At 34.0% G+C, this 12,246-nt stretch overlaps 1 protein-coding gene across 1 annotated transcript in view; it reads right to left on the bottom strand.

Moving 5' to 3' along the window:
• Positions 1–12,246, bottom strand: part of wwc1 (WW and C2 domain containing 1) — a 75,958-nt gene that overhangs the window by 36,951 nt on the left and 26,761 nt on the right. Inside the window, exons 6-8 of the mRNA XM_023261247.3 lie at positions 10,130–10,259; positions 2,446–2,592; positions 67–137 (exon numbers count right to left, since the gene is read on the bottom strand). Coding sequence (XP_023117015.1) covers positions 67–137; positions 2,446–2,592; positions 10,130–10,259 — 348 coding nt within the window. The remainder of the gene's footprint in view (positions 1–66; positions 138–2,445; positions 2,593–10,129; positions 10,260–12,246) is intronic.

Genomic DNA, 12,246 nt, shown 5'->3' with positions numbered 1-12,246 from the left:
ACGTATAAATCTTCCATCTAAAAATATAAACTCTGTAACAGATAAAACAGATAAAATGACGTCTACCTTCTCTTGGCTTCCTCATACTTCAGGCTCAGACGAACTTTTTCTGCCAGTTTGTTGGTGCTGGTCATAAACTGATTAGAAAGACAAGAAAACAACAACATTCAGAGAAGATTAAACTGAAAACCCTGCAGAGAACTACTTTGATGGGATAATCTCTTCAATGTGCACCAAGTAGGAATGAAGAAAACGTGAAACACCCTTCCTGTAAATCAGTTATTCAAGTGGTGAGATGATAAGCAGATCGCATCAGCTCAGTGAAGCTAATAAGATCAATAGAATAACAAGTAAATATCAATTGTGCTGATTAAAACGAAGCAGGCACACATTAAAATGGTCTTTTGTTTTTTTGGAGTGTGATTATAAATTACACTCTTTTACTGTCTTTAATCTGTATTATTTATTTTGTTGGCAAAAATATAATTATTTTACAAATATTTGCTGTTTTTTTTAACCATTATTTCAGTTTTTGAACCCTTGCTGCCAGATTTTCACTGTATTTAAATATCTGTATTTTCTCCATTTTTCCCATTTTTGAAGATGACAATATTCCATTGTTTTTAAAAGTATTTTTCAAAAGTTTTTAACTGCATTTTTTTAACAATTCACTGTTATTTTACAGATTTTTGAGACAATAACTTATAAAATGTTTTAAAAATCTAACATCCAAATTTTGTATTTGTATTTTTACAAATGGTAATTTATTCATTTACAAGGTGTCACTGTAAAATCACACGTAGACTACAAAATGTATGTTTTTAACAGCTTTAAGCTGTAAGTCTTTTCTCTGTAATTTTACGGATTTAACATTTATGTTCATACATAACATCAACATCAAAATATAGTATTTTTACAAACATTAATTAATTTTATTATAATGTTTGACCATAAAATTTAAGCGATTTACTGCATTTAAATCAGCAAAAAATATCTTTTATTAAACAAATCAGATATTCACTTTATTTTCACCATTTTTACTATTTTTAAAGATGACAGTATTCCACTGTTTTTAAAAGTGCTTCTTCTGGAACCTCGCTGACAGATTTTCACTGTATTTTTACTGGAATGGGTTTTTACCATGTACATCACATAGACTGTAAAATGTTTTTAACTATATATATTTTTTAACAATTCACTGTTATTTTACAGATTTTCCTAGTTTTGTCAAATTACAGATGATAACTCATAAAATTTAAAAAAAGCCTAACATCGAAATTCTGTTTTTCTTATTTTCACAAATGATAATTTGTTCATTTACAAGGCATCACTGAAAAATGACACCTTTTTTTGCTACTGTCTTTAAGCTGTATTATTTATTTTGTCAGCTAAAAAATGTAGTATTTTGCAAATATTTGCTTTCTTTTTTAATCCGTTATTACAGTTTTTGAACCGTCGCTACCAGATTTTCACAGTATTTTTATTGGAATATTTTTTACAGTTCACATCACACAGACTGTAAAAATGTATGTTTTTTAACAGCTTTAAACTGTCATTTTTTTCTGTAATTTTACAGATTTTCCACATTATGTTTTTATATATTTTTTTTTTACAATAATTTTATTTTAATGTTTGACTGTAAAATTAAACAGCTTTTTTGTACTTAAATCAGCAAAAAAATTCTATATTTTCTCCATTTTCACCATTTTTTAATAGATGATGGCATTCCACTGCAGTACTTTTTTATGGAATCTTTGCTGCAAAATTTATTTTAAGTATTTTTACTGGAATGTTTTTTACAGTGTACATCACATACACTGTAAAAATGTTTACGCATTTAACTGCATTTTTTTGTTTTATTTCAGATTTTCCCTGTTTTGTCAAATTACAGCTAACAACTCATAAAATCAAATTTAAAAAAGTTTAACATCAATATGTCACTGTAAAAGTCACTTTTTTTTACTGTATTTAGGTTATATTAATTTTATCAGCTAAAAAATAGAATTATTTTACATACATTTGCTATTATTTTTTTCAATGTTAATGTTACAGCATAGCAAAGATTTTTAAGATATTTTTTCTAGAACCCTTGCTGCTTGATTTTTGGTGGTGTTTAGCAGTTTTTTCCCATTTGTTTTACAGCATCATATCTCTGTTTTATTTTCTGTAGTAATTGAAATGAGACAAATCAGGAAGCAAATGTAGTGACACAAAACCAATCAGTCAATCATAGTTTCCTAAAGTCCCAATGCTTCTGCTCGTCCAGATAAAACATCAGAGTTTTAAAACTGAAACAGACTCAGGAGTGTTTCCAAAAGTCTCTGATTCCTCATAGTGTTGATGATAAACATGGCAGAAGTGGACCTGGTGTCCACCTTCATCATCTTATACGTGGTAAACTTTTCGATGCTTGCGACGTTTTTTAACTGATATCCAGATCCTCACCTCAGCGGGGATGTCGGTTTGGGAGCCAGCGTCAGAGTAGAGTCGGGGGATGGACGCCTCTGAGTTGGCGAGCGACGGACTGCTGCCCCAAAGCTCCTGCTGAGAACCCGAGTCCAGCTGGAAACCGTCCTTCAGCACCGCCAGTTTCTGCAAAAGATTAAACAAGTCCCAACATGAGCGACCTGCAGCCAGAAAGACGGAAACTACAGCAGCAAAAACAGGACGTAGATCAATAGAAACATTTACTGTAGAGAGGTTTTCAAACTGTGACAGATCTTAAAACTACCGGCATTTATTATTATCTAGACGCTGAATCTTGCAGTAACTACCACCGTTACAAACTGTCCAGACTCGCTCAGTGCAGGTTGTTCTGGTCAAAGAGCAGCTAAACTGTGAAATCTAACAGTCGAAGCTTTCATCTTCACTGCCGAGATGGAAATCTGATGCGACTGCACGGTTTGTTTTGAAGCCTGCTAAGGAATTCAGCTTTTCCTTGATTTTCAGACGAAGCAGAAAAACAACAAACAGGAATTCAATGTAAGGAACGTTTGTCATGTTATATCAAAAACCAGCTCCGAGTGGTAGTTTCAGATCAGAAAAACGGGGGAAAAAAAGGTGTTTCTCCATGCTGAACGTATCTCCAACAACTTGTTCCTCTGTTCACTGTTTCTGAGCCATGCTGCATTTATTTTAATGATCAAGTAGGTTAGATTTTTTTGTATTTTTCCAGTGATCTTGGCCACATTTTGAGACATTATCAACAATTTGTGAGTAATTTTATGAAAACATTTATGTTATTATGTACATGTTTTAAAGCATTTAGAGGATTATTGATTCATTTTGGAAGTGTTCAAGTCATTTTAGATAATTATTGAGTAGTTTCAGAAGACTGTATTGATCCATTTTTTTTATTTTTGACAATTTGTATAATTCTGAATGAATTTCAAGCCATTTTTTCTGTCATTCTGGGATGATTTGTGTCATTTTCGACATCTTTGTCAATCTTTTTGGACGAATTTTGTGCCATTTTGAATATTTTTACTTATATTTCTAATGCCTCTGCAAGTTTTTTCCACCAATTCTCGTACAAACGACTTGTTTATATGCAGATTTACTCATGTTACACTAAAAATCAGCACCAAGTGGCAGCTTTAGATCACAAAAACAGGAAAAAGGATGTTTCACCATGCTTAATGCATCTCCAACAACTCCTCTGTTCCCTGTTTCTGTGCCATGCTGAATTTATTTTACTGATCCAGTTTGTTTGATTTTTGACAATTTATGTCATTCTGGATAAATTTCAAGTCATTCTGGGAGGAGTTGTGTCATTTTAGACCATTTTTCAATTATTTTGGACAAATTTTACACCATTTTTTATATTTTTTTCCTATTATTCCTGCCTTTGCAAACATTTTTCACCAATTCTTGCACAAACAACTTGTTTATATGCAGATTTACTCCACATATTCTCCACATATTCACACCCACAGCCACACAAGCAGACAGCAGACGCACAACAACAACAGACGAACTCGCAGATATTCAGACTGAGCTGTCAGCTGCAGATGGTAAAGGGGGAGGACGGGGGAGGCAGTGAGGAGATGATGTATTACTGAACACCTCCCTGCACCTCCAAACCAGTTCAACAAACCTGCAGCCAGATCTGAGGTATTTCAAATCTATACGGAGGCTCGATTAACGCGCCGATTAATTACAGAAAATGTGCCGAAAATGATCCGTTTAATATGCAGATGTGCAGGAGACTCAAACATGTGCAGGAAAGCAACATAAAACACCGTTCGTTTCGGCCGTCACATCCGAGCTAAAAGCCAGATATCAAAGAGACGAGTTCATCTCTATTCCCTCCATGCACACCTATAAACAGACTCCACGTCCCATCATGCAACTTTAATACGCTCTGCAGCTCTATGAACGACTGAAAACAAAAATAAAGGACGGAGGGAGAAGAAAGGAGCGCTGGGAAATAAAAAAGTATATATATATATATATATATATATATATATATATATATGAATCTGAACATTTCAAACTCCTCAAAAGAAGTGACGGTCCTCAGACGCTGGTAAAAGAGTCATCTTTTGTTTTATTTTTGATGGAGCGTTTCGTGTCTCTGAAGTTTGAAATTCATTCGTGACTGTTGTGTAAATAAAACATCATGTTTACCGAAGAGACAACGATCAGCAGAACATTAATCTGACAATCAAATAACAACAATAAGAGTGTTTATTTATACAGCACTTCTGTTAACAACAGTGCTTTACAGCTGGAAAAAACATTAAAAAGATTAAAAACATCAATAAGGATGAAAGCCAAGCAAACAAAGATCAGAAAAGCACAGAACAAAGAAATAATTATCATAAAATAGAGCAGAAAGAAATAATTAAATTAAATTAATCAAATTAAATTTAGAAAAAAATACTTGAAATAAAAACATTTAATTAAATTTAAAAACATCTTAAATTAAATACTAAAATAATTGTCAAATGTCATCTGGGATATTTTTATTTTTTATTTAATGTAATTATGTTTCATTGAATGAAAAAAACATTCATAATTACAAATATAAAATAATCAATTTAATGTAAAACTAAATTATTAAATAAACTGGATTGAATTTTAAAACAAACTTTATTAAATTTAAATTAGATTAAAAAGTAAAATCAAATGAATTGAATAAATTTAATTCAATTCAAAAATTAATTTAAACTTTTTAAAAAATATATTAAAAATAAAATCCATTTAAAATAATCAATTAAATGTAAAAATAAGCAAATAAATAAATCACTAAACTGTATTAAAATGTTAAAACAAATAAATTGCATTGCATTACATTTTTAAATGAACTGCATAAAAAAATTAAACACATTAAAAAGTAAAATCTAACAAATAAAATAAACTTAATTAAATTCAAAAATTTAATGAAATTAAAGAAATGAAATCTTAAATTTAAAATAATCGATTACATATAAAAATAAATAAATAAATAAATAAACCATTAAATTTTAAAGTAAATAAATTTCATTTTTTCAATGAACTAAATTACAATTTTTTTATTAAATTAAAAAGCAAAATCTAACTAACAAAATAAAATAAATGTAATTAAATCCAAAAAATTAACTAAATTACAATTAAAGAAATGGAAATAAAATACATTTAAATGTTTCAAAATGTAAACCAAATTGAATACAAATTAAATAAAATATTGTAAATTAAACATTTTTTATGCTGCAATGTGAATTATTTGTTGCTTTCAGGCCCTAAAATGTGAAAATTTGCTGCTTTTTGCTGTTAACAGACATCTGGAGACGTCATTTTGGATTGTTTTATCTTTTATTTATTGTAATTATATTCATTTTACATTGAGTTTTTACCAGAAGAGGTCTTTTTCTTGAGGTTTAGCTGTCAGTGGTTCTAATGTTGTATAATCTGAGAACATACAAGTCTTGTTTGTGCACCAAAATATAAACAAGTTACCAAACCACTGAGCTGCTGTCAAACACCATAAAGGACGGAGGGAGAAGAAAGGAGGCCGGGAATTATAAAGTATAAATCAGAACACAAGCACAAATCATAAACAATGTAAATAAATAATGACTTGGGAAAACAACCAGGATATTAACTCGTGATGAAAACGATAATTTTATACCGACAGAAAAAAATCAGACTGGTGCAGAAAAAATGAATTTGGGCCACTGATGTGGAAGCAGGAGGTTGTTTATTGGTTTTATTATCAGCTGTTTATAGAAATTTACACTTGAAGCAGCTGCATCATGTTTTATATAAGAATAAGAACAAAAAAGGACAAGGAAATATCATCCTGTGTGCTAGATAAGTGTTATGCTTAATTTATTTGTCGACTATTTTGATAATTGGTTCAGGAACTTTTAAGAGTTAAATTCTCTGATTTCTGCGTCTTAAATGTGAATTTTCTGTTGTTTCTTTTTTCCTCTGTGGCAATAAACTGAATATCTTTGGACAAAACACTGACTTTTGACCATTTTCTGGACCAAACAACCAATCAATTAATCCACAAAACAATCCACAGATTCATCAGGAATGAAAACAATCATTAATTGCAGCCAAACTGATCACGACATAATTTTTCTGCCATTTTACATGAATGATTTCTACATTTATTTTGTCTTCTCTGTGCTCCTGTCAACAGAATAATCGACAATGAAAATAACAGCATTGATTTATAAAATTTAAAAAGCACAAATGTCAAATATTCTCTGGTTTCAGCCTCTGAAATGTGAGAATTTGCTACTTTTATTTATTTAATACCACCGTGAGCTGAGTTGTTTTGGTTGTGGCCTGCTTTCTGCTCATATTATCAATTTAAATTTAATTAAATGTGCTTTTTTGGCTCTCTGTAGTCACCTCGTGGTCACGTCTTCTGCTCTATTTGACTGGCTACATGTCTCAAGTAGCAGCAAACCAAAAACTGAAAGCGATTGTTTACGCAGAGAGACAGAGGAGCACATTAGCAAAGCTGTGTTTGGAAGTTGAGGTAGTTGTAGTTTTATTTCCATCAACAGTTTCTCTGCTACACTAAAAAAATACCAGAATAATTCACCTGTTGGTGTCAGTACAGCTGGGATTTATTTTTAGTAATGAAAGTGCCAGGCTAATGCTATCCCTACGAGGTTAGCTGTGTCGCTTAAGCTAATGGCTAACGCTTCTTTAGACACTAAACTATGCTTTAATAATCTGTTCAAACTGGCCAAGACACAAACTGCTTAAGCTGAACAAGAAGCACAGACGTCTCCACAAAGCAGGAAACTAACTACTTTCCCAGCAGCTAAGGCTACGCTAACAGCTAGCTGCTAAGTTAGGAAGCAGCCACAGACTAGCCCAAAACAGAGTCAAGAAAAAAAATAATGCTTTAAAATCTGGACCTGAACAGATGAAAGTGACATAAGAGAAAACAGAAGAACGGTAGACGGATCTACAGGAGACAAACTGATCAATCTCAATCAATTGATGGATCAGTAAAAAGAGGAAAGCATCCTAATGTCAGGCTTCTATTTCTACTGTACATATTCAGCTACATTCACTCTTATTAATACAGAAGTCTGGTTATAAACAACAGATTCCTGCAATCACATGCTGTTCTTAAATAATATTTCATGTATATCACTTCTATATTGGTTTTTCTACATTGTTCATAGTCCGTAACAGCACTAGCCCTGAAAAAAAACATTGGTCAATCCCTCTTTGATAGGTAAGAGGTAATAATTGATCGCCAGAGGCAGTTTACGCATCACAAAACACATATTGAGCTGACATAAAGAAGGACAGAAAACACTATTTGAAAAATATATATATACGTGTGCAAAACTGAGTACTCTTACTGTGCAAATTCAAGATTTTGATTTGAAATTTAATAATGAAAGCAACATTTATCCTCCAAATTACTTTCCGGCTGGTTGTTTGTTATCTAACCTACAGCCACAGAGCCATTCCGAGTCGATACCACTCGAGTTAAAAAGGCAATAAAAGCTCAAACACGCGTCGTCTTCCATCCTAAACTGACTGGCCATCACACTAAAACACCAGCCGCCTCCCTGCTGCTCCACCGAGCCTCTAAATCTCTTTTACTACATCTGGCTGCTTCTTTTTTTTCACACTAACATAACGTAAAGCGATGAAACGCTGCTGCAGACTCTCCTGAGTCGTCTCCTTGGTAATACTCCTCCACCTCCTCATATCCGTTCATTTTCCATCATAAATTGCTCCGTCTCAGAGCCTCGTGAGGGATAGTTTTACTCTGGGAGCTCGTCCAGAGGTTGTCCGGTACATTTTAGGCGCATATTGTGACTCATTTTACCTCCACGACACAATCTGACCTTTCACAGTAAAGCAGCAGAGCGGCCTGGAAGCTCAAACCACATCGTGTGCTTTGATTGGAGGGTAAAACTGCACGTTCCTTCTTCACGTAGTGGCCTCGCTGCGATTTCTGACATGTTTCACGTGGCTCTGCGGATCAGATGTCGCTATTTGGATTATCTGTCTCCTCTTTCCTTCGTCTTTTGTCTGTCGAGGAGACGACACTCCTGACATCCAGCCTCCAGCGGCCGTTAAACAAACTTTTTCAAGCAGAACAAGTAATGCACTAATCTTGTGTTCTGGCTTTAAAGAAAGAATAAGTTCGTCCGATTCAGGTTCAGCAGAGCAGCAGCTAGTTCTAATTTCATTTAAATGATTTCATAAAAGTGACTCAACACGGATACAAAGAAGTAATTTAACACTCCGATATGTTTATATTGAAGAAAGAAATTGTGTTATGGCTGCAAATGAAGCAGTCTGGTGGAAATACAAGATCAAAATGTTGCTTTTAAAGAGAATAAAATTTCTCATTTGGAGCCTAAAACTGTTCAGATTTGTTTCTAAACTGTAAATTGTAGAAAGACTACAACTCCCATGAGCCCTTGTGAAGAAGCCATGGTTTCATTAGTTGTTAAATTCACCCAATATTTACCCAGAATTTACCTTAGCAGTGTAAACTTTACCTTCTATCCTCATCTAGAGACACAAAACAGAAATCTAAGCTCAGTTTTTTTTAAATTTTGAATATCATTTTATTATTTTATATTATTATTTTATGTTATTCCTTTATTTATTATAATTTTTTATGCACAAGATTTAATTATTTATCCAGAAACGAAGCTCACAGGTTATCATTTACTGAACTACTTCTATATTAATTAATTTTAGGAGGGACAAAATGCACCTGAATTCACAGTTTTTTGTTTACACTCTTGTGCTTTTTGGTTTAAAATGGATGCTGGACGAATTCAGCGTTTCTCAGTGAGATAAATTTACAAATTTAAAGACTAAACTGGATTTCTGAATCATTTAAACCGAGGAGAGTTTGTGTTCCAACTGTGAGTTGCGGAACATCTTTGAATAGAACCAGAGATTCCTCCAATTCTACTGATTTCTGTTGATTTAATTTTTAATTTCACGATTTCAAAACTCACTTTCTATGAACCATAAAGGCTGACGAGTCTTAACCCTCCTGCTGTCCTTGTTTACGGGCACCGAAAAATATTGTTTCCTTGTCTGAAAGAAATCCAAAAATTCAGCAAAAAAATTCCCCAAATTTCTGAAAATTTGAAAAACCTTCAGGAAGAAAAGAAAAGTTTCCTTTAAAAGTTTTATTGAAAAAAAAAACGCAAATTTGGCAAGAAAATTTTTGTAAATATTTTCAAAAAATGAGTAAAAATCTTCCAAAAAATTCTAATAATATCTAAAGCGATTCCATATATATCAGTAAAACTTCTAATATTTTCTTTAAGAACATTCACAAAAAAATCAACCAAAATCCAGTGAATTTCGTTCAATTTTTTTTTTGGTGAATGTTCTTAAGAAACATTTTTAACATTTCTTTTTTTCCACCAAAAAATGTTCAAAAATTTCCCAAAAATGTTGAAAATGTGGACATCAGAAGTTTCACTGTGAAAATATTTTTTTCCCACATTTTCAAACTTTAAAACGGGTCAATCTGACCCTCAGGACAACACCAGGGTTAATGTGATGCTGCATCATTAAATCTCCACAGCAAAACTCACGCTTCGAGTTAAAGGTGAGCTGTTGTCAGTTGTTTGTTCACTTTAGTTGTTTTTTCTTATGTTACACCTTAAAATAAACAGTTTTTTACCTGCATGAGCTCCTGCTTCTCCTTCTCCCCGGAGCTGATGGCGTCTCGGATGGAGCGAACCTCGCTGAGGATGGCCTGAGCCTCCTGAAGCTTGTAGCCGTACGGACTGTTGGACACCTTCTGGTCGATCCTGGAGGTGAAGAAGAGGAGGAAGAAGAAGAGGAGGAGATGGAGGTCAGTTTGGATTCAGAGCAACATGAGCAGCTGCTGAAGTAATTTTTCTGACATTTTTCAAACCAAACGCTGAACAGATTCATCAATAAAGTGCAAATAACTATTATTAACGCTGCATAATATTCAGTTCCTCATTTTCCACGACTGATTTACAAAAGAACTCTGTCTGATAGAACATTAAGGGTGTGTGGATACACTGAGGTTTCTGTTTTTTCTCATTGTTTAAACAAGACAGAGTTTGTTGACCTGCAGCCTCCACATGTGCTCAGCAAAAAGAGTGAAAAACAGCAGAGAAACACTGAAAAAGGAAGATCTGGTTGAAATAAAAAAAACCTAAACATCACATACAGTCAGAATTATCAGTGTTTGCTCCTAGTTTAGATTCAGTATTGATTGTTATTGTGTTATTATGCATTAAATATCATTTTTATAATCTCTCAAATATGTCTGAATGAAGCGGGGAGGAACATTAATAACAAAAAGCGACAGAATGCCGCTGGTTTAGCGTATCGATAAAGCAGGACTGTCATGTCTGTCTTTAGAAGTAGAAGCAGCCCTGAACATAATATCAAATGTTCTTCCTCTTCCAGGTAACACAGTAGATCCAGGCTTTGGCTGCCATCAGACTGGGAAAACCCAGCTGTAGGGAAAAACCAGCATCAGAGGCAGCAGCAGCAGCAGCAGCTATGTAAACCCGGTCATCGACAAGTCATGCATGCATGTGAACAACCAGTCCTTCCACATTCTTCAGAGAGGGAAGAGGGGAGGGAGCTTTGGGAGAAAACAAGGTAGAGAGAGAATGAGGAAGTGAGGGAGGGAGGTATTTGTCTGTAACAGGCAGAGGGAACAAGTAATCCTCTCAAAGTCCTCCTCAAACGTCGACTTACGCCGAGCCAAAGAGCTGCTGTGAACCTTTTTATGTGTGAAATCACAAGAGCCACTTTACAGGAACACGTGCAGAAAGAGACATCTACACATTCTGAACATTGAAATTTTTATGTTTTATTAAGCTCCTTTATCCTGAACACTGAAACCATCTGTGAGTGCAGAGAGACATTTGGCCTCGAGTTGTCAAGAGAATGAAAATACAGATTTGAGTTGTTTCTTACTGACTTTAACCTGTTGCTGAAAGCTTCACAACACTATTTACAGGATACATGGTTAGAGCTATGAAGCTGGAAAGAAGAATTCATGCAGCTGAGCAATATTCTCCAGTGTTTTTGCACTGTGCTTAAAAAAAACGGGGGAAAATAACTTTTACAAGACTGGTAAAGATGGATCCTACATTACAAAAATGTGCTGTTCCATTTGACTTTTAAGACCAGGCCTAAAACTTTACTTTTTGACAAAGCTTGTAGTTAGGGATGACTCAGGTGGCCCTGTGGGGGTCAGTTGGAGTCAGGCATATAGGTTCTGTAAAGTGTCTTCAGACAATCTGAATTGTAATCGGCGCTGTATAAATAAAACTGAATTGAACTGAAACTGAAAACTCCAAGCCATGGGTTCAGGCTTTCTGTTACAAATTTAAACTCTGAAGTCCAACGAATGCACTAATCAGATCCACGCATGTAGCGTTTGAGCACCTTAACTGTCAATTTTTATATTTCTAGAAATTAATAGCAAACATTTCTGTCTATGGATTACTTTTGTTTTGTCAGCTGCACAGAAAACAAACCAAACTCACAAAACTGAGGCACCCTGGTCTAAAGAAATTATTTCTGGGGGGCTTGTGACTCCTCAAAAGGTCAACAGGCTACTATTTATCTTTTTGTTGATCTGATTATTTCTGCAATCTGAGTGTGATTGTTTGTCTCTATGTGTAGCCCTGTGATAGACTGTTACCTGTCCAGGTGTCCCCTGCCTTCACCCTCAGTCAGCTGGGATAGACTCCAGCCTCCTATGACCCTAATGAGGATTAAGCTGTGTATAGATGATGGATGGAT

Source organism: Amphiprion ocellaris, chromosome 14 (assembly GCF_022539595.1).
Source record: "Amphiprion ocellaris isolate individual 3 ecotype Okinawa chromosome 14, ASM2253959v1, whole genome shotgun sequence".
NCBI lineage: Eukaryota > Metazoa > Chordata > Actinopteri > Pomacentridae > Amphiprion > Amphiprion ocellaris.
Note: the sequence above shows the minus strand (reverse complement) of the source record. Positions and strands in the feature narration are given on the sequence as shown.